Source organism: Eriocheir sinensis, chromosome 38, assembly GCF_024679095.1.
Source record: "Eriocheir sinensis breed Jianghai 21 chromosome 38, ASM2467909v1, whole genome shotgun sequence".
Taxonomy (NCBI): domain Eukaryota; kingdom Metazoa; phylum Arthropoda; class Malacostraca; order Decapoda; family Varunidae; genus Eriocheir; species Eriocheir sinensis.
The window spans coordinates 11,617,989-11,645,460 of NC_066546.1; the positions used below are offsets into that span (position 1 = coordinate 11,617,989).

Here is a 27,472-nt window from a genome sequence, read left to right on the forward strand (position 1 = left end):
CAAGAATGTCCAGGTAGATTACTCTTCTGCTGTGCATGTCCTGCCAGTCAGTCTGATCCCCCCAGAGTACAACATCACCTTCCCTCGCCCCTCAGAACTCCTGTGCCTTTAGAAATCAATGCTCGTAGTTGCTCATCTCAGCCCAAATTGCTTCATTTTTTTTTTTTTTTTTTTTTTTTTTTTTGGCTTGTTGCTTCATTCCTATGGTATGTGTGTGGGTGTGGGTGTGATATAGATGTTCCTCATAATCTAGAGCAATTTTAACTTGTCTGGGAAGCACATCAGTAGCATTGGTTAATGAGAGTTTTGTTTAAGGTTATGCCTCATTCATGACAAGCACATACTAATATGTACTGAAGCCAGTTGCAAATTTTGTAATTTTGATCAGCTTTTGTCTGCATTTTAGAGGTAGATGTAATAAGTAATAGCAGAATCTAGACATGAAAATCAGTAGTATAATGAACTCAATCATTAACATTGGTCTTTTTGACACACCCATATTCAGTTTTTTGTATGTAAACATAAAAATACTTGCACTGACATTGAACTGAAGAGCAGTTCCTTCATCCCAGAAATGTATATGTTGAGATACTGTGACAGTAGTCTCAGTTTTTTGTCTTATCAATATACTGATCAGGTTATGTTCATCATGGGCTATTTTTTATTTTAAAAATGCAGCTGTTATCCTGATACATTACATGAACAGATTGATTAATTGTACTTTGCTGTATTAATGGGTGTCTTCTTTTTTTCCCTAATACAATTATTGCCCCAAAATACAGCCAAGATATTTTCTAAGCATTATTTTTTAATCAGGATATATTGCTAAAAACACTAGATTCAGATTGGTAGTTATGAAAACTCCATAGAGGTGAGGATTGGCCATATTTATACGCGTTGTAGTTTGTGGCTTGACAAGTGTAGCTGATCATTATGGGCGAGAGATAGCACTATCCAAGAAGCATATTTTTAGACTTTCTAAGCTATAGATTATAAAAAAAATATTATATATAGAGGAAATATTTGGTAAATTAAAAGAAAAAGTAGACATTGATTGAGCACATTGTTTTGTCAGCAATAAACAATTTCTAAAGAATTAATTGTTGTACAGATTAATAATGTAAACTTAGATTAGTAATAATTTGTGAATGATGTATTCACATACTTTATAGAGAATGAAGAAAGTGTCATAATAGAAAAAAAAAAAAAAAGACTTTTTTTACCTCTTGTTCAAAAACAAACTCTTAGTTTGATCGAGTGTGTGTATGTGTGTGTGTGTGTGTGTGTGTAATTGCCATAGTCTAACCACATAAGAATCGCGATTGCCAACCAGTGCTCTCCCTGACTGAAAATGGACCTCACAAGTGATGGATTTTTGGATACAGATGAAGCATCACACCCACACACACACAGGAGGCAGGACACAACCCCTAACTGACACCCAATGCTCATTCACTGCTGGGTGGACAGGGGCACAGATTACAGGAGACTGCCCATGCGTCTCCACTCCACCTGGGAATTGAACCCGAGACCTCTGTGTTGTGAGGTGAGCTTGCTAACTACTGTGTGTGTGGTTGTGTATATATATATATATATATATATATATATATATATATATATATATATATATATATATATATATAATTTTTTTTTTTTTTTTTCCCATCTCCACCTGTGGTGCCGGTAGGCTCTCTTTAGGGGCTTGGTGGTCAGCCCAAGCCCGTCATGGTGCAGGCAATTTTTATAGCGACCACCAGTTATGCTTGGCTCCTGCTGCCCCCCGGAACTCATTCTTGATTCACTTGGAAGGTTTCTTTTAGAGTCCGGGTTGATGGGTGGTCTTCTGGACAGCATGTGGGTAGTCTTAGGCCACTCGGCAGTGACTGAAATATCCCAGGTGGTAGTATGGGGATTCGAACCGACGTTGTCTATGGCGGGGTGAATGCGGAGCCTGGATGCTAACCACTCAGCCACTGCCTACTCATAATATATATATATATATATATATAGATATCTATATATATATATATATATATATATATATATATATATATATATATATATATATATATATATTATTTAGGCATTAAAACTTGTATTTATAGTTTTTTCTTATCACTTATTGTGGGCATGGTTCATTGTGTTCTTGGGAAGATCTTTGTAGCTCCAACCCCATACCCCTTTTGGTACAGTAACTTTATTGCTTGTGCTGTACACCATTTTCTTTTCCTTACTGCTCCTCTATAATACAGATTAATTAATGAGCTTAAATGCAAACCTTCAACCAAAGTAATATTTTAATGTAAGAGTCATGTTTTGCTTCTAGCTGAAGTGCATTGTTACAAATTTGATAATAATATTAATCGACAGGTCATCACACCCCATCGTGCTTTTATCAATTATCGTATTTGATGACTACTTTAGCCTCTGCAGTGCAGTGGTTAGCATTTCTAACTACAAATCTGCAGGCTTGGGTTCAAATCCCAACCTGGGCAGTCAGTGTGCAGCCCACCCAGCTGTTCATCTTTCCTAACAGGATGGTCAATAAATGGGTACCTGGAGAAACTTGGGGAAGGTAAACTGTGGTAGCCCGGATGTAACTCTGGAGGATGAACAGCTTTGTGAGATGGGCGCTAACTGTCCAAGCCTGCAGATTCAAAGCTTGGCCTGCTAACCACTTTGCCTGCACTTCTGATTATGACCAAGGATTCAGAATCAAAGGACCTGCAACAAACCCAAGTCTGGCAAACCTCTTGGGGGTTCTGTTCAGGCATGAAGCTGCCCTGTGGCATCTGCATCAGAACAGGCTCTCAAAAATATAGGGTGCTTAAGGACTGCTGCACCCTGATGAAAGAGAGGAGTATTGATTCCTGGAAACAGACCAGTTCCTTTTGCTGGAAGCAGCAGGGTAAGTAAATGCCCATTGGCATTTACCATGTTCTCCCTTGTTTATCTTTAAGTCATTTACTGCCATGTTATCTGTGTTGTTTGGTGCAAGGATATTCAGTTCACTTACCAAGACACATATATCTCTTCACATATGAGAGATTTGTGATGTTACAATCAAAGTTGTTCAAATGACAACAAAAAACATGAGTAAAAATTATATTTATTGTGAAAAGCCATTTTGATATTTTGACATATCCTCGTGGAAATAGCACTAGAGAAATTATAAAGTTTCTAAGGTGAAAACACAAGATTCTAAAACTGCTCCTCAATTTCCTCCAAGTAAACATTACAACTGGGAAGATTTCAAACTCTGTGGAAAATTGAACCACAACCTGACAAAGGACTCCATAAAAATTTGAAGATTGAGTGAAAATGGAAACATACCGTTCTGTACAAAATATCTTTCCAAAACAAACAGTAGACACTGAAAATAATACTGTCAAATTCTCATAGTCCTTTCTAGTAACATTTAAGAAATGCAAACTAAACTATTCAATTCCCAAGGTGCCCAAAGCTTTAATGTATGAACTAACAAAACTTCCACGGCAATGTATAAGTTTATGTTTGAGATAGCGCATGAATCATCATATCCTTAATAAACTCTCCTACTAAACATGCATGAAAAATTTTACATCAAGGAAACCTACAAAAATTATTGGTGTTGATAAGCAGGAAAATATACTGGTCATAAAAAATATATGAAGCACAACTATTGTAGAACACTATTTTCTAAAACTTTAACAGACTAAAAAGAATACAAAAGATCTTAGAAATATTTAATACCCTAGGTGTGCAGAGACGGCAAGAAAAAAACTAACATAGCTCAGTTTCAGCACCAATGTGTGAAAAAAGACCTAGTCAATCCCTGCTCTCACGAGGAGGGCAATAATACAAAGTTACCATGGCTGTGGAATGGCAGGATTGTATAAAGATGGTGGATGATGAATATCCAGTCAACCAGAACAGCACACTTTATGTAGTTAACATGTTGCCTACTACCTACATCTTTATATAAAAAATACTGCTTACTCAAAACTCAAATGTAAAGTCACACAAGTCAAATTACATGGTTCTCCCATTCCTAACCTTATTGAACAAAAATACTTTAAGACAAGTAAAATTCACACAACTAATCAATATATATTCAATACTACTAATCCCTATATTTCCCTATTCTACATTATTTAGGTAGGTTGTCAACAGACACATTACACTTAAAAATGAAATATCCTCAAACCTTTGGCTGCATTAAGCAATAATCCTACATTTTGGAGACTTAAATTAAAAACTTAGTTTCGTACAATAGCATACTAAACAGTGCGGTACATTTTTTCTCCCATTGTCAAGCTTCTTACTCGTAGCTTAATGTTTCTTACAGGTTTGTACTACTTAAAGAGCTAAAAAAGTACTGTATACTTATCTTATAAGCAGCTCTAAAATTTTCAAGTGCCCCATGTACCCTATTTTTTTCCAAATCAAAATTAATTGGTAGCATTAAATGTGTTGAGGAAAATATCTGTAATAAATATATTACTTGGTAATGCATACATTTGGCAAAGAACATTTTCACGTCAGACCGACATGCCCGCATCCAGTGCTCTATCAGTGTACTCTTAAAGGCACAGGTCTAAATGCAGAGGATGCTAGGAACACTGACAGGCAACCACTGTACAACTCACCCATCCTGAGATTGCAATGATGCAACTATGTATGACATGTTCATACTTTTAAATAAAATCCACAATAGGATTCCACCATGTATATTCAAGGCAAAACATCCATGCTAGAGCCAACTATGATGTAGACTTCTGTTGCTTTCTGCTTTTATTTGTATGAAGTTATAAAATGTCTCATGGGCAATATTTTTTTTTAAGTTACGCTAAAATAACAATTGGAATTGGAACTTAAAAATACATTATGCTACACAGAACATTATGAACCACATCTTCCAATATGCATGGCTGTTATACGAAGCTCAGGAAACAAAATGCATTTTGAAATCTTAACATTGGTCATTATATTAATGTTTTATTAATTATCTGTCAATGTTGAAACACTGGGTTATCAAAACTCCCTAAATAATAACATTTTCCTTATAACTGTAATGTATATATATATATATATATATATATATATATATATATATATATATATATATATATATATATATATATATATATATATATATATATATATATATATATATATATATATATATGGTAACTTACTGTAATAATGTTCCTTATATCAGTCTAAAACAAACAAAACAAAAGTTACTTGAAGGTGTCAGAAATTTATTACAATTGTATGTTTCTATGACATCATAGCATATATATATATATATATATATATATATATATATATATATATATATATATATATATATATATGTGTGTGTGTGTGTGTGTGTGTGTATAAACACGCTCGTTCTAAATAATGAGAATAATATCTACCTACTGAAATTGAGATCAGTGCTGTTTCTGAACACTGGTCGTGGCACAAGTGCTCCAACCAGTTTGATAAGTAGCTCTCTCATGCACCCTGACATGAGACAAACCCATTTATGAACCCAGAATTCTTAGGGAAAACTAAAGACAAAGGTTTCTAAAATGTATAAAATTATACATCATGCATTAGTCGAAGTTCATCTTGGAAGAGACAGACGACCATCTTTTCTTATCTAATCTTTTTTTTCCAGTGGTCTTCATAGTTTAGGATGACTTGTTTCATAGGGGTTCCAAAAATCCTTACCATGTTGTCAAACACAAATGTTTTTAACTATTCAAATTAAGTTGCAATGTGAAGTGCACCACCCATTCTCTAATACTGAACTCTATGTGGGCTTTCAGTAAAAATGTGTAAAATAGCCACCATGTCAGGAAGAAGACAAAAACTTTTTGAGGAAACTCCAGAGAAATCATTCCAACTTTTAGTATAAAAGTTGGAATGATTTCTGATTTCATAGATTATTAGTATAATAATCTTTGATATCAGACACAAACAAGGATGCACACAATTTCACAAAATGTAAATTTTTGGTCTTCTGTATGTAACTCATGGTATGCAAACACATTTTAGGGGGAGGGGGGGGAGCTATTTTTCTTTTTTAATCCAAATTTTTGTGTAGTTACCAATTTGCCCACTTCGCTTTACTTTAACTTGCATGTCACTATATTACCTGTTCCATATAAAACAGCATATTCTGTTATGTACTACAAGATGGGAGTGAGGTAAATGTGTGACTAATAAAATGATGTGTGTTACAGAGCATGCAAAGGAGTTCATAAATAAATTATGTTTATTTAAAATCAGCTGCCCAGAAAAGTTCAATTTACAAAGGGAAACAGATCTTCTCTACCTTCCTGGAACTCCTGGTATAAGACAAATTCAGAATGCTACTCATCAAGTAGTCAAGTAAGTACAATAATCTTCGACTGTCCTCAATTTATTTATTTAAAGGCATAATGCATCCAAGTCTGGAAAGGATGAAACAGTTTAGAGACAAAGGGTTATCCATTAGGAAGCAGTCTAATTTTCTTCCTTTTGTTTTACTTTTTGACAAGAAAAAATGCAAATTCTTATGATTTATATATTTATCTAATTATTGTGAACCTAAGGATATATAATTCAGTGCCACTTCAAACTTTCTAGAGGGAGCAAATTCCTAATAGGTGTAGTCCCAGGGACTGTGAAGGCTGTCACAGTTTCAGCCACTGAAAAAACTGAAATCTACAATGCGAGAGGGGTGAATAGAACATCAATAATAAAAATATTATTGATAAATAATAATAGACTCCCATACTATGCAGAGGGAGGACACACACTCAAGAAGCAAGAAAATGACTACCATCAGAGGAGAAAAGACCTCCGGTGAAATGGGTCACATCATCCACACTTGTATATGTATGCACACACACCATAGATTCACACTCCAGACATCCACTCAGCCATACTTGCTTGCCTAAAAAAATACCAGACCCTCAACAGACAAAGGATCCAGTTTAGAGACTGTGACCTATTTTACAAAATAAGTTGGGAGGGGGTTAGATTTTCACTGCCAACCCACCGCCCTATTGTATCATAGGAGCACACATAATAGTAATAATAATAATAATAATAATAATAATAATAATAATAAATAATAATTGTAATGATAATAAGGTTAGATCATGGTTTGGTTCCGAATGATACGTTCCAGAACAATAACCAGTGAGGATACCTTCAGCCAAGCTCTAAAAATAATAAGTACTCTTCTGACAAACAAGGTTGAAATATGGCAATCTACAACATGTAAAACATTAGTTTTATGTAAAAAAAATTACAATAATGTAATATTACATGTGACACTATGACATTAAACAATTATGAAAAATGATACTATTTTTTTAAGTGTTTCTGCACTGAGCTCATAAACATCTATTTCTTCTATTCCAGAAAAACAAGTATAAAAATTCTTGTATGGGGTAAGAAAGTAACAAGAAAACTAAAAGTCAACCTTCATGTTGTACAGTACCATACAGTGTAGCCAATGGCAGTCAAAGGGGTGACACACATCACAGATCAAGAGGGTCAATGGAGTAAGCTAAATTTATTCCTAGGTAAACAACAAACAGATGTTCCTATGAATTCAATGACCAAATAATTTTGAATACAAGCTTACCCTTTACTCTAATTCACAACAAATCTTAATTTCTTCTCATATCTGATTGAAGAATTCAATATCCAACGTAGCCTTTAGAATACCCTCCAATAGCTCAAACAGTTCCTTCACTTAAAGCATATAATACTGACCTCTCGAGGTATCCCTGACTTTCATGGTTCCCTTAATGTTCCACCATACCCCAGTGAGCCTCATGGTAAATATTCATCTATACACGCAATCATGATGCTAACCATGGGTGGTGTTCCAGGGCCTCTTTTGAGCGATCCCCATAATCATAGAGGACCTCTGTTCCAAGCTCAAGATCATGCTTTGCCAGAAGGATTAAATGTGGTCTGCCATTGACTTCTACAGCTTTTGTCACCAGATTACCATTCCGGCTGTGATTCACCAACCTTCCCAGGTATCCACTTTCATCTGTAGCATCAATGCTGAAAAAAAAAAAAAAAATTACTTCCAGATTAACTTGTCTTAGATGTATATATATATATATATATATATATATATATATATATATATATATATATATATATATATATATATATATATATATATGAGAGAGAGAGAAAAAGCCATCAGTGCAATTTTCTCCATCCTCATAAATTCCCCACATTACCTGTACATTATACTAATTTTATAATAGCTTTGATAGTTATTTTCCGCAAAGTACGCATGTATTATGATCAATTTGCACGTCTTAATGGAGATGATTTCCCTAATCGAACTGCACCATAAGATGATACTGTGATAGGTTTGGAGACCAGAATCATCAAGCATATATGTAGTTTTGAATAATGCAGATGCAGACACATGAGCTTTTACTGTATGTGTGTGTATGTATTTACCTACTTGTATTTACCTACTTGTAGTTTTACAGGGCCTGGGCTTATGCTCGTGTGTGTGTGTGTGTGTGTGTGTGTGTGTGTGTGTGTGTGTCAGACATGGGGTAATCGTAATCTGTAATCGATTACAGTTTTTCAAGTAATTGTAATCGATTACCCTTATTTTTTTAAGTAATCATAATCAAATACATTAAAAGTAATCGTAATCGTGATTACTTTTGCGATTACATTAGCAAAGTTTTAGTTAAGTTTCTCGTACACCAAGTATGTACTCTAAATATCTGTAGTAATTCAACCAATTAAATATTTAGTATGGTACATGTGTATGAAATTTGCAAGTTCACCTTTCAGTCCTTCCTGTAAACATGATTAATATATCATGTAATCGTAATCGTGAAAATATGAAGTAATCGTAATCGATTACATAAGTAATCGCCCCATGTCTGGTGTGTGTGTAACCTACACATCTAAAGTTCCATAGAAAGCCATGTTATAAAAGGTATATGGTCTGGCATCTGCCATTTCAGGCTAAACAGGCCTAAACCTAGCCTAAGTAAACATAATATAGTACAAAAACATAGTGCCTAAAAATTCAATGAATAATACAACTCAAACAATTCAGGATTTAAATGCTTGTGGTATTATCATTAGGAATTGTAACTTCCTTTCTAAATACTGCATGCTAATTCTAATTTAAGAAAATAATTTGGGGGGTAATTTTCAGATAATTTAACATTGATAACTTACCAGTATTGTTGATTCTGGAAAGTAAAATAATAGTTATAGCATCCTTTGGTGGCATCTTGTGCATATCTTGATTCCCTTTCTTTAGCTTCCCTCACATCAATGAGATCTCCAATGTACTCCACAACAAACTCTCCTTTCTTGAACTTTCTTGTGGTTACCACTCCACGTCCCTTAGCACCAAACTGCTTCACCTAAACAGTGGGAAAAAGACAATTAATGGCTGGACTAGCAAGAAAACATCATAAGACTGAGGCAAAGCAAGGAATCAAAAGAGCCCATTTGATTGTTTTGAGATGTAACTGACAAAACAAATTAAAGGGCAGTTCCTAATCTCAATTTCAAGTGGTGCAGGAGCTAAGCCACATTAAATTACCTCTTGTGACAGGCAGAGGAATAGACATGCATTGCTAATCCCAATATCTATGGAATCTCAACTTAATGATTTTGTACAGGTAATTGTTCCAAAAATGGAATACCCCTAAAAATGAAATATCCATTTTTAAGTTGTATCGCATGCCATAAAATGTCAACAAAGTCTACAATACTGGTAACTATTCTATGTGCATACCATTAAACCTTCTTCTTTTCCACTCCGTATTCTTTCTTCTATTTCCTTTTGACGTTCTTGCAATAGTGTTGTCTTCGGCTTTCGTTCTGATCTTCGTATTGGAAAGAATTCTGTCATCTGGGTGTTACGCTGGGTGGGTTTAGTTTCCCCATTTGACACCTGTGATGAATTATTTACTTTTGATACTTTTTCAATCTTGGACTGCACAGTTCCTCGAGTAGAATTCTGGGTGGGAAGTCTGCAAAGTAAAAATCAAATTTTCATGTTACTGAAAAATTTACAGACTGTGCCACATTATCTAAAGAAGAAACTCTGAGATCAACTTACTTTCTCCTTGCTTTGGCCGTTTTATCATTGAATTTAAGCTTCTTTGGTGCGAGTGACAGCTTCAGTTTGGAAAGGGCAGAGGAGGGGGACAGTGGTGAGTCAAGACGCAGCCTTTCTTCATTAAGAGCCTGGATTTTATGGGGGGTTGGTGGCCCTGTATGAGGACTAGAGCAATCATCTGTCACTGTTGAAGTAGAGGAGGTCGGGGTGGTGGGGGCTGACACAGTTGTGGGTGTGTCAGGACTAACTGGAGGTACAGCAGTATAAACAGAGCACTGAGGGGAAAGGCTGCAGCTAGAGGAGCAAGAGGGTATAACACCATTGCTTTGTAAGGCTGTGGAGGACTGGATCTGCAGCTCTTTCAGTGCCTGACTTCGAGTGCACACAGTTCGTTTAGGAACTTTATCAGTCTGAAGTTTAGTTGGTGAGGTTCCATCATGCCCATTCATGAGCTTGCTTGGTGAAGAGGGGGCAGAAGCAGGCTGAGGGCGGCTGAGCTGGGCATTTGTTAGCTCAGGGTTCATCCTGCACTCCTCTTCAAGGACAGTAGTACTCTCTGTCTCTGCATCATCAGCAACTGGGGGAGACCTGTAAAGCAATCAAAGTTTTTGATAACTGTAGGATTATAATTCCATTTATTACATATGTGGGGAATCAGAAGCAGCTCTTTATATTTGAGCATAACATCTATATAAAAAGTAAACTATATTCTTTACTTCAAACTAATCTAAAATAAAATTAGAATGAAGTCCTGCAATACTAAAGCAGTAAGATAGGTGTTGGAATGGCATTAAGTTAATTAATTACCTTGAGGGAGAAAAATAACTAGTAATCATATTTTCAGTGTGGGTGTTGGGGCCAGTGGATGCCATCTTGTTCCCAACTAGAGAACCATTCACAAATCTTGACTCCAGTCTGGAATCTTTTGGCCCCTTGGGTCCATCTACATGACCAACCACAGCATTTTCATCTTTGCTGTTCCGGTTGGTTCTTCTTTTCCCTGGAAAAAAGATATTTTCATGTATAAGTAAATGTAATCTATATCTTGTGAAACTTCATTTATAGGATTATTATCTTAAAAATTTGATTAACATTATACCAAGGTTATGATCAACTATGAGTATAAAAGTCAACTAGGAAAATTTGGGGGATACACAATTTTCTATATTCAGTGTCACAGTAGACTGATTTAATAAATGTATTGATATATCATTTCATGTAATGTTTATTATATATACCAATAAAATACTAATCAGTGTGTCAGAAATGCACAAAGGAACTACAAGAACAATCGAATGCATAAAATATATTCATGCGAATACTTGGATTGTGCATAATGTGTTGGGTGGACTCCTGCAAATGTTCTTCACTTTTAGTGCCAGCCTTACTTTCTTCAAGGTCTGTGACCTGAGAAGGTGTACCACTACAAAGGCTGTGGTCTTTACCAGAGTGGCTAACTCCCAAAACAAGACCAGGGCCTGATTCCCCAACCCACCAACACATATACCAGGAATAAAATGGTAAGCTGTTCTAGTTTATAAACAAGCATACTTCTACCATAACCACAACAACAAGGCAATCACTGTTATGCATGACTAAGAATTCAAGGCTAAGGAACACAAGGCGACCAAACTCCCCCTCGTCAGTCAGGGAGCTTAGCGCCTTGAATTTCTTCACCATTTTTTCCGCCGCCCATCCCAGTGACTCGCCCAGAGGCCAGGCATCGCCACTGGTTCCGGCCCGCAGGTGACGAGGGCAGCCCCAGAGGCCATCGTCACCCCCACGCCGCCGAGCCCAGGGGGCCGCGGCGCCGAGGCTCCCTGGGCGGCGGTGGCCCAGCGCCGCCCCAGCCCACACCCGCCCCGCTGGCCGCCCTCACCTTTCACCATGGTCCCGCGCGGCCCGGAGCGACGACGAATATTCCTCCGAACGTGGATGTGGCTCACCATGTGCGGCTCTGGCTCAGACACGGAGCAGCGAACGATTACAACATGGTTCAGGCCTCCGGGAGCACTGTTACCAGCACGCGTCCTCGCCAGCAGCAGCCACCATTCAAACACGACCAGAGACTCGCTTCAGTCCAGGTTGGGCAGCTAGGGGTACCAATACTAATGGTACCGGCTATTCGGTACGATACCGGTGCCAGATTGTTCGGTACCGGTACCAATGCTGACCAGCTCACGCTCAGCTAGTCCGTCAATTCCATCTCTCATGAGTGAGAGAGTGAGAGCCTGAGAGAATATCTTGTTGGTACGGATATTTCTCTCTCTCTCTCTCTCTCTCTCTCTCTCTCTCTCTCTCTCTCTCTCTCTCTCTCTCTCTCTCTCTCTCTCTCTCTCTCTCTCTCTCTCTCTCTCTCTCTCTCTCTCTCTAACTTCGGTTGTAGGTAAGCTACTTGAGGGCATAATTAGAGACAAAATTGTGAGTTACCTTGAAAGCCACTCATTGATTGGGGACTCACAACATGGCTTCCGAAACAAAAGATCCTGCCTATCAAACCTATTAACCTTTTATAACGACCTCTTCACTGTTTATGACGTAACCAAATCACTGGACGTAGTCTATCTTGATTTCCAGAAAGCGTTTGATAAAGTCCCGCATCATAAATTACTTTACAAATTAAAGCAAATAGGTATTGACGGTCAAGTAAACCAATGGATCGCGAATTGGTTGAGCAACAGACAACAAAGAGTAGTGATTGACGGATTTAACTCAGAGTGGGCGCCTGTCACTAGTGGCGTCCCTAAGGGCTCGGTCCTTGGCCCAGTGCTCTTCATTATATACATCAACGACGTGGATGTTGGACTCAATAACCGCATTAGTAAATTTGCAGACGACACAAAGATTGGTAACTCGGTTCTGACTGACGAAGACAGGCAAAGCCTCCAAGAGGATTTGCACAAAATTTCAGCTTGGTCGGATAGATGGGAGATGCCCTTTAACGTAGACAAGTGCCAGGTCCTTCAAATTGGAACGAGGAATAAGAAGGTCGAATACGAAATGCGCGGCGTTAAACTCAAAAGCGTTCAATGCGTCAAGGACTTGGGGGTCAAAATCGCGTCAAACCTCAAATTCTCACAGCAATGCATCGATGCAGCAAATAAAGCGAACAGAATGTTGGGCTTCATTAAAAGAAACTTTGTATTCAAGAATAAAGATGTAATACTCCCGCTCTACAACAGTTTAGTCAGACCCCACTTGGAATATGCGGTACAGTTTTGGTCTCCCCACCATGCAAAGGATATTGCTAAATTAGAAGGTGTTCAGCGTCGGGCTACGAAAATGATCCCTTCCTTGCGCAACAAATCCTACGAAGAAAGGCTTTCTACCCTTAACATGTTCTCTTGAGAAACGTCGCCTCCGAGGAAAACTGATCGAATGTTTTAAAATACTTAATGGTTTCACGAATGTAAACAGATCAACATTGTTTATGATCGATGACACTTTGCGCACGAGGAACAATGGCGTAAAACTCAGATGTAGACAAGTAAATTCAGACTGCACCAAATTTTTCTTCACCAACGTTATAGTGCGAGAATGGAATAAGCTTCCACCATCAGTGGTCCAGTGTAACACGATTGACTCCTTCAAAAATAAGCTCGACCGTCACTTCCTTCAACTTAATATCAACTAGAGTAGAAATGCAACGTTTTGGAGTCTTCTGATTAATATAAAATCACTTAGGTTTAAGGACAGACCACCAAGTCTGGACCATGGGGTCTGTGTGGTCTGATTTTCTATGTAAATCTCTCTCTCTCTCTCTCTCCCTACCGACCTGTTTATCTATCAATACCTAAGTCTAAAATCCTTATAATCCATTATTAACCTTTTTTTTTCTTTTTTTTTAATAAACAAGAAAATAAATTATTGTTACTTTTCTTTGCCACTGAGCCAGTTTTCTAAGTAAAGGTGGTAAAAACAATATTTTTAGCCCTAGTCCTCACATGTTACTAACGGTACTCGGCCCTGGCGGCACCATGTGTGTTAATACTGGAGCGATACTCGAAACTGGCGCCACCACCCACCCCGGTACCATTACTTAAGTTTTCGGTACCGGTATTGCAGGTACTCAAATTAACGGTACCTGCCCACCCCTAGCTCCAACTTTCGACTTCCTCTGGAATCCTCATGAATATCTAATTTTTTGCATAATTTCACCCCAGAAGACGCTCATGAGATATTTGAATTGTACTTTGAAGCGCTATATTGTAACTTCACACCACGGTTCCTCATAATTGAGCCAAGTTTGTTATTGTAGGCGCAGCAATCCCTCAGCTGATGGCTAGCCTGTGAGCCTCGCCCTGCACGAGGGAGCGAAAAGTAAATACAATGAACGTACAGATGGCTCTGCCCTCTCTTACTCTCATTAGACTACCAAAAACTTATGTTTAGGATTATTCTCCATGGTACAGAAGGGAGTAAATCTTAGAGTATCATACACTGAGCCAGCATGAATACACGTTCCCTCTGAACCTTCAACAAGACAGTTATTGGCATGAACCGGAAGCGGAAGTTCTCTTGTCGACAATGAGCACAGATTGTATTGTATTTTTTGCAACCATTTCCTCCAAAGAAAATAAACCTTATTTTTAAATAATATTTGCCTGTATCAAGCAAAAATGTATACAATTTACCAAGAGTTAGAATAATCATGCAACTGTCGATCGTTGAGTGATATCTACCCCGGGTGGCAATGTACAGACTGATTAGTATGATGCTTTTTTGTTGTAAAGGCACACAACAAAAGAGAAGGGAGGAACATGTCATCCCGACCCCCAGGCAATACATATAGTGGGATTTGCAGTAATACAAGAATCATATGTTGTGGGAATATTCAGATCACTCTGCATGCAAGAAAAACTGATCACTTGATGAACGACTACGAATACTAACACGATGCCCCTCTGTTGTCTGTTCCAGTTCCTCTCCATTAGTTTCACATGAGCAAGGCGGAAGGCGTGCTCGCGTGCTTTCTCCCCAAGGTCGGCGGGTTCAGGCGTGGCTCGTTGCAGACAGTCGGCACCTGCATATCTATGGAAGGGTCCTGACCTGCCATTATCATTTATAACCATTAAAAAAAAGTGTTAAACTACTTGATCATATTAAACACTATCTTGTCTGTAATGAAATACGCTAGTATGGATCACCACCCTCAGTGACCGATATCTAGGTCAAAGGTCACGCCTAGCTTTATAGAGGTATAGACCCGGGTACAGTCTATATCCAAGAATAAAGTCTATGTATGATACCTTAACATTCCAATTCGCTTAGTAAACAGTTTGAGCCATTTCCTGAGCATTTCCGTCACCATTTCCAGAGCATCATTGAGTAACCGTCAGTTAGGTATGTGTTTAATAAAGGGAGGCAGGAATAGAAAACATCAAGATTAAAGAGAGAGAGAGAGAGAGAGAGAGAGAGAGAGAGAGAGAGAGAGAGAGAGAGAGAGAGAGAGAGAGAGAGAGAGATTAAATCAGTCATCAATAATAATTCAGTAATCATTAACAAGCCAGTCAATAATGGTTAACAAACTGGGCAAGGTGTTACCAATTAATCATTCTAAGTGGTGCTTCTGAATCCTGGCACAGTTTTTCGAACACAGCGAACAGCTAGTAATACTGCTTCACATTTTCCGGTTTCGAGCAAATGGTTTCATGACAATTCATCGCTTCGCTCTTCCCTCAATGGAACGTGAGCCTCCGCCTCTCAGTGCCCATCCAGCTGCAGGTGCCTCTGCATTTTACACGTGAGGTGTGTTAGGTTTTATGTGAAATAAGTCAAGTATTAATTCTGAACGCAGATTTTACGAGTTCGATCGTGCATCAAAGGTCATAAGGTGAGTCTTGTTTCTCTTAACGTGTTGTAATTATGTATTTTTTAACGTTCAACCTGAAAGTGTATTATGTTAAGTTAGGATTTCGCACTGATCCGCTACAGACATAGGGATTAATGTGGCACAGAGTCCACGCGCAGCTTCAAATCCCCATTTTTAGGCTACCCTTGAGTACCTAATACCCTGCTGTAAAATAGACCTGGTCCTCATATTGACTACGGTCTGCGTTGTCAATATTCTGTAATAGTAGACTGCACGTAATAACCCCTCCTGTTGTTGGAATTATATATATGTATATATATTATTATTATTATTATTTTTTTTTTTCCTTACCAGAATGACGCGTGAGACGAAGCCGGATTTAAATGAGCAACAGACTCCGAAAGAACCGAATGAGGGTATCTGTGAACAAGATGACTCTAACCTCGAGCAAGACCAGCCAATAAAAACTACTAATGGCCTGGAACCCGATGATCAAAGGAATAAATGTGTAACAATTGAAACGGAGGAGACCAAACGACACAGACGACGCCATTCTGCACCTCTGGGGACATCAATAGGAAGGTACGTAACAAGCAACAAAGTGGACCATGCAGCCCGTCGTAATTAATTAAAGGCCATGCCAGTAAACTCTCCCCATCTAATACGTAGAACAACAAAGTGAACTGCCATTTAATTTCTCTCCTTTGTGTATTTTGTTTTTTTCCTTTTTTCCTTCAGCCCTTCCCTTTCCTTACATATCTTACTACTCTTTCCTTCCTTTCATTCATTATCCCATTTTATTTATTTTCCTTCATCTTTAAGCAAACTGAATCTTCCTACAGCCGAAAAAGTTGTTCATCCATTTATCTGTTCAACTCTTTCAGGTCGGCCGGCCCCGCCTTCCAGAGCTTGCAGGAAGAGCAGCGTAGCCCTTCTGTGCCGTGTGGCCTCGGGATATATTCATTCTTTCCTAATGATCACTTTTGGAACCGTGATTTTCCGGCTTCAAAATCGCAAGAAATATATTCTCTCCTGTTTAATGGAAATAAGACCAACATGGAAGAGTTTCCACGATCTGCCTCAGGTATGAAAAGTCCCAAGTGTCCCAATCCGTTAAGTGTAGGAGAAGAGGAGCTTTCAAATTCTACTCATCACAGCAAGTGGTCAAAGCATTTCAAGCTACTTATAAGAATAAATGCAATCAAAGTACTCTTTGGTTTACTGGCAGTATTAATGCTTCCTCTCATATACTGCTGTTTTGACTTAAGCCAAACAATCGCTGTTACTCTGCTGGAAGCCAATTGCAATCGAAGATGTACATGTGAGACTAATAATTCTTTATTATACCCTCACTTTGAAAAAGTGCCATTGGAGATATTATTTGACAGGAAAGAGAATCTAATTCAGAAGAGTGTCAATAACGTTAAGAACATTTCAATACGTTATGACAGCAAATTACCAGTTTGGGCAAATGAATTTTTGCATGATTTCTCACTCTCAGCAATGTATTTAACCTCTACCCCAATACCTACTCCAAGTTGCTCTTCCCATACTGATTGGGTTTCATCTCTTAGTCCCACTCCACGTATTGATTGGGCTTCCTCTCAAATTCACACTCCACCTTTTAGTACGGTTCCATCTCGAACTCATCGGCAAGCTATGGCAGTGACACCCACCCCACCATTACCTGAAGTACCTTCCATCTTGAATGGTTACCCATGGAATGAAGCAGCTGGTAATCCTCCATCACTGATCAACCTTGAAAACCAGTGCATGAGTGCCTCTGAGAGTGATGATATTCCCAGCTGTGTTCATGACGCTCAGCAGGTAGTAAGGCATTGCACTTACTGTCACGTGTGGTCATGCTCGTTTTGTTCCAGACCAAACTTTATCTCTACCATGGGAATAGAACACCTCATGCTTAATCCAGCACAGATAGGTAAAAGCTCCGCAGATACTAGAAGATTACCAAATGTAGAGAGCTCTTCGGGCACAAAAAGCTCTAAACATAGACGCCACATTTATAGCATAGATTTAAACTGGTGGCAAAGGAATATGAAGCACGAATTTGCTACTGAACTACCTGTAGAGTCTCCTCCTCCCCCATACCCAAGTTCAGTGGACGAAAATGAAGCCTCGGATTGCTCTTTAACTTCAATAACTGCAAGAATGACTGTTGCTGATACAAAATCCAGCGTTAGTTTAGATCCAGCTATGGAATACCTAAATAACCATTATTGTTATGAGAATCCTCCAGTGGGTAACTGTCTGATCCATCGTGATGCTCTGCTTGCACTGCGTGAGGATATCCCAACCAGCAGGACTCTTCTCAATGTTGATGCTTTAAGAAGACTTTGGGAGAGTCAGACAGAGACAGAGACAGAGACAGAGACTGAGACACACACACAATATCTGAGGTTTCGTGGGGTTATTAACATAAGAGGTGATGCTGTGAAAGACGAAAAAAATAATGAAGTTTTCCATGATATTGATTTCGCAGAGTGGGAGGTAGAATCAACGGTACACCCTATGAATCAAGGAAAGAAAAAAAAAGTGCGACAGTCTCGGTCAAATACTAAAAGTAATTTTCAAAGTAAAATTACAGATTCAAAAGCTAAGGGAGATGGGGGTCAAACCCATACCAGTGGAGCACCTACAAGAACCAAAAAAAGAACAGGTTCCACTCACCAAACTGATCCCAACAGACAAACTAGCACCATTCAAAATTTAATTAATCCCAACTCTGTAGAAACTAGCTCTGTTTGTTCCGGTGGTGCAAGGCCCAAAACCAGCACCCAAAGGAAGAAATCAAAAAAGTCTATGAAAAATATGTGAAAGGTCTTTTTGTTGAGATTTTAGGAGTATTTTTAATATTTTGTGCTGTAATTAGCCATGTGCAATTTTTATGAAGATTTTAAAATGGTATTGTAGGTTTGTGTACATACAAGATCAGATTAGGAAATCATAACTACTGCAAATGGAATGTTTTCATGACAAACATTCCAAACAGATGTCATTTTCAGTATTGAATGAATAAGATTTTCTAAATTGAAAGACTGAATCCTTAGGTTGTACTTATGACCATGTTGAGACAGCCATGGTAATTCACTGAAATGAGTACTGGAAGTTTTTCTGTGGTATTGAGCACTTGATGCATCGGCATCTGCTCAGTATAGTAGAATAGAAAGTTGTTGACTAGCATCACCAGTGCAGGTTGTATGTATCCTGTACTGTTGGTGTGCCATGGTTGACCAAGAGAATCTTTACCCTCTAGTTTGGTGTTCATTTTAATTTTTTTTAGTCTTGGGCATTTGAAATTTTTAATGTTGTGCAAGAAATATTGTAAATGCATTTTTTTTAAATGCTTTTCATATCAAGCATTTGCATTCACTAAAATGATACTGAAAGTCGTACCAACTTTTATGCCTTTATAATTTTTAGGATTTTAGTGAATATCTAAAAGCATCACTTGTATAATATTGTAAAGATAAATGAACTACATTTCACATATGTCCATAAGTTTTTTTTTTACCTTTTCTGCATGCATGGGGTCAGGCGTTTGTAAATAGCAAGTTTGTAACGGTAACCAGTGTGTATTAAACTTCATTAGTAGAGGCCCAACTATTATCTAGATCTAGAAATTACTAATATTTTGAAGCCTGTAAAGAATTGAGGGAAACTAGGAAAGTTTGTGCTTCCCGTATAAATTTACTCCGCCCCTCATTCATCTTTGAACTTGTAATCCCTCCCCATCAATTATCTACTGTCTTGTCCTTATCTCCCTTCCTTGTTTACACACACGCTACAATCTAAGCACCACATTATGGCTCTTCTCAATATGCACTCCACCATACACTACCACTGAATTTATAGAAGTAACAAAAGGAAATAAAAAAAAAAAGTAACAAATACCTATAACTTTATTACCAATATCTAGTATGAAATTTCCCGAAATTGGAAAATCATTACAAAAATTGGAAAATTATTACAAAAAATATTGACTGACTTCATCTACAAACTATTTTTTTTTTTTGCCTTGAAGTGGTTAATGCAATAACATCCTGGCTTGGAGTTAAGAGGGGCTACTGAGGCTATGACCCTTTAGTCCCAACACAAAAGAGCCCTTCAAGAGTTAGTTTTTAAATTTCATTGGTCTCTGCATACAGCTGAGCCTTATGGCCCCCACAACTCTTGACACTGCTCTGATAGCATCAATTGGTAACAAGAGTTCATAAGCTTAGAGGTCCATACTGCACTAGTGAATTAATGCCCAATGCACTCCACCACTCCAGCACCATCCAAGGTAGAAAAGAAGAAAAAGTTGTTGTGTGGAAGGTCCTTCTGAGAGACTGCCTTTATGATCTCCTGAGCCAGCACACCGCCCACGATGGCACACACAGGACTCAGCTGACCAAACACAATCCTGAACAAAAGTTATTTCGTATCTTAGAGGTTATTTAACGGCAATTTTTTTATCTTAGAGGTTACTTAGCTGGAAAATAATTTTCTTTTAAGTATTAGAACTTTGTGTGGGCTTAAACTGAATCTACTACAGCTAAATTTGAGCACGCCCTTTACACTCTTTTTATTGTAGCTTTTACTTAACCCGTACTGTGTTTAGTACGTAGATATAAGTACCTCTTTGGGAAGTGTTTGGTACGTATGCTGTTTTGAGGAATTTTATGGCCCGTCTACACAATCAAGCAGTGCCCTTGAGAACAGGCGAGCAGTCTGCCCGTTGACAGGCTTACCGCTTGTGCCCGCTGAAAAGCTACTAGGTTTTCAGCGGGCACAAGCGGTAAGCCTGTCAACGGGCAGACCACTCGCCTGTGCTAGAGAGCACTGATCGATCGTGTGAACAGGCCTTTATGCCCTTTATTTTTGTTTGTGTATATAACATTGTCTATTGACAGTAAAAGGAATATTTTGACAAGTTTTTGTCTTTCTAAAGATTTGAAATGGCATGACCCCTATCAATGACAAAAGACGACACTGTATGGGTTAAGTAACATTTTGACGATGTAACAATGCTTTTTTAGTAACAACTGAAAAAACAAAACTTAGCTCACCCGGCAAATTGATTGCCAACTTTATCTGAAGGAACATTTAACTTCTCCAGCAGTGCATTCTTGATTGTAAGCAGTTCTATTTTATCTTCCTCCCGATGGCTGGGACCTGGAGTTCTTCCATGTAAACTAATAAACTCCATAATTACTGAAAAGATTCCAGATTAAATAATATACAAACAAAGAGAGACAAAGTTATCATCATGGATTAGGGAAGAAATAAAGAAAATGGGCAGGCCATATCATTTGAAGAACTGGTAACAGTAGATCCCAGAAATTGTATGTAGTCAGGGTTGACATACAGCCAAGTGGAAAGATTAAATGAAAGCAATTGACAGAGCAGGATTGAGTGCTTTAACATCAGACAAAAAGGTGGAGAATATTGGGTAAGACCTACATTCAGCAGTCAAATAGCAAAGGTAATGAATATCATGTACTTGCAAATTGAGACTGCTTCATGACATGATACTAATAATTTTTTTTTAGCAAGGGTGGAGAATGAAACCTTGCATTTTATTCATTCTGTATGCTTCATAATGCTCACTTGTGTAATGATAAGAACTATAGGGTCTTACTTTGCATTATGAAGTACGCCGGAGAAGTCCTGCGCAACTGACTGGCATATTTCTTTGAGGTCCAATCTATGTCCAGGGCTTGGCTTAGAGGGACAAAATGTTCTGTTCTTTTCACAAACTTAGTGTCCTCAACTATTTGCTTCTTGCCATTGTCTTCTATTTGTTTTTTCTCTTTTACCTCTCTGCAATGTTAAGTTTAGCATGAGTATCTGGTGTTAAGGTGATGTGGCTGGGTTATTCTAGACTGCATATCCTCTTTAATGTTCTCTTGAATTTACAGTTCTGGATTACGTTTTGAGTGCTAACATATATAACAAACACACCTGCATTACCATCCTTCTAGTTTCTCAAGGAAAAAGGCTAAATAAAATGTGACATAAAGCAGCTCCCCTACTCAATAAATTCATATTTCACATAGCTTATCAACCTTAGCCTCAACATACACTTCCTCAGTATATTCACTGATAAAGCCTAAACACTTGGCTTTACCCATTAGATTTTTTTTTTTCAAGACAGATATTCAGTCAAATACCATTATAAAGATATTTCAACATTCAAACTTACTCTATGTACTGGTGTTCTTGTAGATCTGCAAACATATAGCCAAACATTCCAAATACATCACCAGCAAAAAACAAAGTCTTATTTTGATGACATATTTCATTGATTCTGATGAGTTCTTGTTGCCGGCACCTCATGACGCACACAACGTCAAACTGTGTGAAGAAGTCACTGGTTTTATCAGCAATATTACTTGAGTCTGCTGTAACTTCCACCATGGGGTTCAAAATTTGAGCTCGCTCCTGTGATGCCTCAGCAATCTGTAAAAATAGGATGATGTTACATAATAAATCTATATCTCCTGCAAATGGTTCCCTATTAAACCACTCTTTCTACAACAGCCTTTCTTTGGCATGCTAGAAGTGATGTATCATCTTAACTCTGGTAAATGGTTGAGTTACATAGAACTCTTTTATTTAGAAGTGAACAGAGAATAGATGTAGTAAAATTATTTAAATACATGTTATTCCTTTGTACCCTGAGAATCGAAAGAAATGGATGGAAAGGCTGCTTCACAGCTACACCTAAGGTGCTTTGTTAGTCTTCCTTATTAGCTCCTGGCTAGAATATGTAAGCATCCCTCAAGTTTTATTTACAACAGAAAAAAATGTGATGTGAATGATCATTGCACAACTGACCAGTAAAATTTATTTACTCTAAAACAATATGTTGCAGATGATCAAAGGAATAAGCTGATTCAGCCAGCTACACCCACACGCAGCCATGAAAACACCAGCCTTCATTTTTAAAAGCCTGGAGTATTTTCAACCTAGACATTGGTAAGTACACTAAGACACTAAGTTTCTAGCTAGCATGATTCCATTTTGGCATTATACTGATAGTTCTACATAACTTTGTTCCTAAGATAATAAGGCTGATGATTTTTTACGGTTTGGTTGACTAATCATGAGGTAATTTGCAACCCAGCTCCCTAATTTAAGAGTTGACCATTGCCAAGCCTACAAGAGAGGTGAAGAAAGAAGAATGCTCACATGAATAGAAAAGAAAAAAATATTAATAGGACTGAAATCTCCCTCCCTTAGTTATCCCAATCAACACTGAAATTGTTCTATAACATTTTGGTTACCACTTCATTTTCCTTGTAATTGTAAAACTAAAAAAAATAATAGTAAGGGTCCTAAGTTTCTCTAGTCAAAATGAATACTAAATTTTACACAAGGCATGAAAGATTTCACTCTGATTCATATCATCCTCTCGTGTTTTTGACATTTTAAATTTACTAGGTTCAATATGATTACCAATAAGTTATATCATATTGGACCTACATTTTTTCCGATGGAGTCACACGGAGCAAGAAAGTTCGCACGTGTATCAGTCTCTGTGACGCTGCGGTGGTCTAACAGTGTGAGAGACTTAACACCTGATAACACAAGATTTTTTGCGACTTCAGCTCCCAAGCCACACACTCCTGCAAGCAGTACACGGGCTGCCCGCAACCTGAAAATAAAATTCACGTTTTAGATGCATAAATAAAGAGAAAGGGAAAATTTCAAATACAGCAACATCTTGGCTGTGATATCACTAAGCACCAGCCATGACCCACCAAACCCAAGGAAGCTGGAAGTAATAATTTTGCCACATGAGGGGAAAAAAAAGAAAAATGAATGAAGAATATAATAATAAGAAGCAGAGGAAGAATAATAATAAGAAGAAGCAGAGGAAGCAGAAGCAGAGGAAGAAGAAGAAGCTGAGTAAGAAGCAGAAGTAGAGGAAGCAGAAGTAGAGGAAGCAGAAGTAGAGGAAGAAGAAGCAGAAGTAGAGGAAGCAGAAGTAGAAGAAGAAGTAGAAGAAGAAGAAGAAGACCGAGACCAATAACACCATAAAGACAAGAGGTCAGGGTCTCACCTCTTCTGGGCGTCCACCCCCCACAGGCGTATCTGACGGTCGTACAGAGCCGCTTCATCCTCCGTAATGTTCTCGGACTTCTTATCTTTCATTTTCGATGTTGCCTTCCCCGAACTGTTCATCCAATACTAGGGCAGGGTTCAAATAGCCAGCCACACGCCGCCCGGGCCCGGAGAAACAGTGCCGCTGGACGCTCGTGTGTTGACTTGCGTGGTGCGTCCCGCGGCCGCTCGAGGGCGTTCTACTTCTTCTTCTTCTTGCTCTTGCTCTCTTGTGTACAGGCCTTCCACATGTATCCTTATAATCACACTGTACTGCCTGGGGGTTGGGATGGCATGCTCCTCCGTTCTCCTTTGTTGTTTACTTGCAACAATGAACTATCAATCAGTCAATCAATCATTACTTGCAACAATAAACTATCAATCAATCAATCAATCATTACTTGCAACAATAAACTTTCAATCAATCAATCAATCATTGCTTGCAACAATAAACTATCAATCAATCAATCAAAGTCCCGTTGTTGGGTCTCCTCCTTGAAAGAATTGTGTATCTCTATCGGCCGTCTGGGGGGTTGCGCGGCATGCTCCAACGAAAAAAAAAAAAAAAAAAAAAATTCCTGGTGCTACTTACACATGTATCCTTAAGGCGGCTTTTCACCTAGCAATTTCTAGTCGGCAATACTGGCGCGGCTGCATTTTTGGTCTGGGTCTGGGAGCCCTTCTCGCGTCTTGTTTGCCGACTTGCGGCTGAGTACAACATGTCGGCGCCAATAAAACAAGAAATGACAGATACAGACAACAAGATTTGGAGCCAGGAGGCCGAGGTGGCATTACTAGAAGTTAGGCAGCATAGATCGATACTTGTGGGATCCACAAGATAAGCTGTATGAGAAGCGGAGTCTACGCAAAACAACGTTTGAGAGAGTGGCAGCAACATCCGAGAAATTTTTATCTCTTTGCGAGATATCGAAGGAGGTAAGGAACGATTATTTTCGTGTGTTATATAATCACACTATATGTAATGCCTCGGGGTTGCGAGCAAGGCAAGTATAGAGAGGTATCGTCACTCTCATAGAACGTGATCGAAGAACCAAATTTGGAAATGAGCTTTTTTATTAGGACCTCTCGGATGTTTTTTATGTTATAAACGGTCACCTTACTATTGAATGGATATCAAAATGTTAGAATTGGTGCAGAGGAGGATGACTAAGATGATTCAGGGGTTGAGAAACTTGCCATACGAGGAACGACTCAATTAAACAGTTAAATTAACTTGCATTCACTAGAAAGGCGAAGGGTGCGTGGAGACATGATCGAGGTTTATAAATGGATGAAGGGCTTTAATAAGGGAGACATTCATAAGGTTTTGTTGGTAAGAGAACCGGGTACGTAGCACACGAAGTAATGGGTTTAAACTGGATAAATTCAGATTCAACAAGGACATAAGCAAAAATTGGTTTACTAACAGGGTGGTGGATGAGTGGAATAGGCTTAGCAGTCATGTGGTGAGTGCCAATACAACTGTCACATTCAAAAATAGACTAGATAAATTCATGGACAGCGATATTAGGTGGGGTTAGATACACGGGAGCTTAGGGTCAAAGGAGCTGCCTCGTACAGGCCTACCGGCCTCTTGTAGACTCCTGCGTTCTTATGTTCTTATGTTCTTATGTTCATCTCATCCTGGACGATGATTGGCTGGCGTCCCGATAAGCTCCGCCCATTCCTCGAGCCTAATTAAGCCCCGCCCCATCCTCGTTGTCTGCCCAAACCGACGACTTCACACACCTCACTCTCACCCTGTTTCCTGACCCCAACATTCATTTTTACGAAAAACTGAGACCACCATGGCAGATGGGGCGTGAGGTGAGCGGCGAGTCTGACTTGAGTAAATAAATGGCGATGCGCATGAACGCCGTCACGACGCGGCTTATGTTCGGAGGCGATTTTGACCCTATGCATATATTTACCTCTGGACGTACCACACACCATCAGAAGCAGAAAAGCATGCAGATTCAGGATCTGGGCTTATAAAAGGGACGCGACGAAAACCAGCCGAATACTAAGGAGTTGAAGGGAAATAAGTGCAAGAACATGTTTACTCCATCCTTCACTTAACTCTGATTTTCGTATGTGTACTTTTACAGTATTGTTACAAATTTATGCTAGTGTGATGCATAATTTTCTCAAGAAGATGATGTTGGTCTCAGTTTTTCGTAAAAATGAATGTTGGGGTCAGGAAACAGGGTGAGAGTGAGGTGTGTGAAGTCGTCGGTTTGGGCAGACAACGAGGATGGGGCGGGGCCAAGGGTGAAGTTGCCAACGAGTGATTTCCTCCCGCCTGTATGACGATACCTTCTCTATACTTGCCTTGGTTGCGATGGCATGTTCCTCCCTTCTCTTTTGTTATTAAATGCAACAATGAACAATCAATCAATCAATACTACTGAAAGTAAAACTCGTTTACTTAAAGTATTTCTACAATATTAGGCTAATGCACCAAACTCATTGTGGTTTTAATATATGGTAGTAGCCTTTTGGGGTGTCTGGGATGAATTCATGCCCTTACATTTACTAGCAGTTTACGTCTTGATGCTCCCGGCGGCTCCTCCCACGTGTGAACGTACTTGCTCCCAAGAGCACCCAGCTGGTCTAGCCGCTAGATCGTCGCGGCTGTATTGCCGGCCAGGAATTGCCAGGTGTAAAGCCGCCTTTAGTTGTATAATCACACTCTGTACTGCCTGGGGGTTGGGATGGCATGCTCCTCCCTTCTCCTTGGTTGTTTTACTTGCAACAATAAACTATCAATCAATCAATCAATCAATCATGCAGGCCTTATAATATGGTCGGCACAACCTGTAAAAAGAAAGAAAAGATAAGCAGTAGGGGAGAGCGGTGATGATTCGGACAGTGGGATGGTCCGGCCATAGCACTAATTGTAAAGTGTATGGAACTGAGTGCCGCGAGATTTTGTGTAAATGTGCAAAACTTTGTTGCCTTGGCCCTCAAAGGGACAACCACGCCCTCAGAGCTGTTCTTTTCGATGCAAGTCCGATTTTATGTTTTTTTGCATCTCGAATGTAATATTTTCAGGGTGTATCGTAAGCTCTCCCTTCATAAACGTGCCAATTAGCGAGATGTAAATTATTTCGGTGACGCAGCGATACACGGCGAAGGTACCTGCGGCACTACGTAGTGCCGTAAACACGATCACCCAGCTCTCGTGCTGGAAAAGGAGCGTGACCACACATTTGCTTTTTATAGAGTCGTGATGATTCGGACAGTTAGTTTTTTTTATGATTTTTATCAAATTTATATTGATTTAGACATTTTAAGTGTTGCAACGGTTATAAAAAGGTTAATTTGGTTGATTTATATTCAGATATTATGCTTGTGAGAAGAGAAGGAGGCCATAATACCAATTTTTTTAGATATTTCTTGTAGTTCTCCTTTTATTTTTTAATTTTTTATTGAGAGGATTCTTTTGTCCTTAAACA

The 27,472-nt window shown here is 38.7% G+C and overlaps 3 protein-coding genes across 3 annotated transcripts; 1 reads left to right on the top strand and 2 right to left on the bottom strand.

Annotated features, from left to right (window-relative positions):
• Nucleotides 1-7,434: 7,434 nt before the first annotated feature.
• On the bottom strand, nt 7,435-12,170 carry LOC127008651 (N-lysine methyltransferase KMT5A-A-like). Its single transcript, XM_050880952.1, has 6 exons — nt 11,973-12,170; nt 10,901-11,093; nt 10,094-10,681; nt 9,767-10,004; nt 9,199-9,389; nt 7,435-8,040 (listed from the first exon to the last, which is right to left on the bottom strand). The coding sequence occupies exons 1-6, from the start codon at nt 12,040-12,042 to the stop codon at nt 7,830-7,832; spliced, it is 1,491 nt and encodes a 496-aa protein (XP_050736909.1). The 5' UTR covers nt 12,043-12,170; the 3' UTR covers nt 7,435-7,829.
• A 3,600-nt stretch (nt 12,171-15,770) lies between these two features.
• LOC127008652 (uncharacterized) lies at nt 15,771-19,415 on the top strand. Its single transcript, XM_050880953.1, has 3 exons — nt 15,771-15,926; nt 16,260-16,487; nt 16,790-19,415. The coding sequence occupies exons 2-3, from the start codon at nt 16,261-16,263 to the stop codon at nt 18,738-18,740; spliced, it is 2,178 nt and encodes a 725-aa protein (XP_050736910.1). The 5' UTR covers nt 15,771-15,926; nt 16,260; the 3' UTR covers nt 18,741-19,415.
• Nucleotides 19,416-19,807: 392 nt separating this feature from the next.
• LOC127008653 (SUMO-activating enzyme subunit 1-like) lies at nt 19,808-24,206 on the bottom strand. The gene is made up of 6 exons (XM_050880954.1): nt 23,974-24,206; nt 23,394-23,565; nt 22,111-22,367; nt 21,547-21,728; nt 20,975-21,119; nt 19,808-20,328 (listed from the first exon to the last, which is right to left on the bottom strand). Exons 1-6 carry the CDS (start codon nt 24,093-24,095, stop codon nt 20,169-20,171), a joined length of 1,038 nt encoding a protein of 345 aa, XP_050736911.1. The 5' UTR covers nt 24,096-24,206; the 3' UTR covers nt 19,808-20,168.
• Between the last annotated feature and the right edge of the window lie 3,266 nt (nt 24,207-27,472).

Bases quoted from the DNA above. Each gene is read 5' to 3' on its own strand.
- LOC127008651 (XM_050880952.1), bottom strand. From the start codon at position 12,042: ATGGTGAGCCACATCCACGTTCGGAGGAATATTCGTCGTCGCTCCGGG. The intron at 10,682-10,900 runs GTAATTAATTAA...ATTGCTTTACAG, and splicing joins AGTTATTTTTCTCCCTCAAG to GTCTCCCCCAGTTGCTGATG. The intron at 10,005-10,093 runs GTAAGTTGATCT...TTTACTTTGCAG, and splicing joins ACGGCCAAAGCAAGGAGAAA to ACTTCCCACCCAGAATTCTA.
- LOC127008652 (XM_050880953.1), top strand. From the start codon at position 16,261: ATGACGCGTGAGACGAAGCCGGATTTAAATGAGCAACAGACTCCGAAA. The intron at 16,488-16,789 runs GTACGTAACAAG...CAACTCTTTCAG, and splicing joins CTGGGGACATCAATAGGAAG to GTCGGCCGGCCCCGCCTTCC.
- LOC127008653 (XM_050880954.1), bottom strand. From the start codon at position 24,095: ATGAACAGTTCGGGGAAGGCAACATCGAAAATGAAAGATAAGAAGTCC. The intron at 23,566-23,973 runs GTGAGACCCTGA...TTTTATTTTCAG, and splicing joins GGGGTGGACGCCCAGAAGAG to GTTGCGGGCAGCCCGTGTAC. The intron at 20,329-20,974 runs GTGAGCTAAGTT...ACTTTTGTTCAG, and splicing joins GTTGGCAATCAATTTGCCGG to GATTGTGTTTGGTCAGCTGA.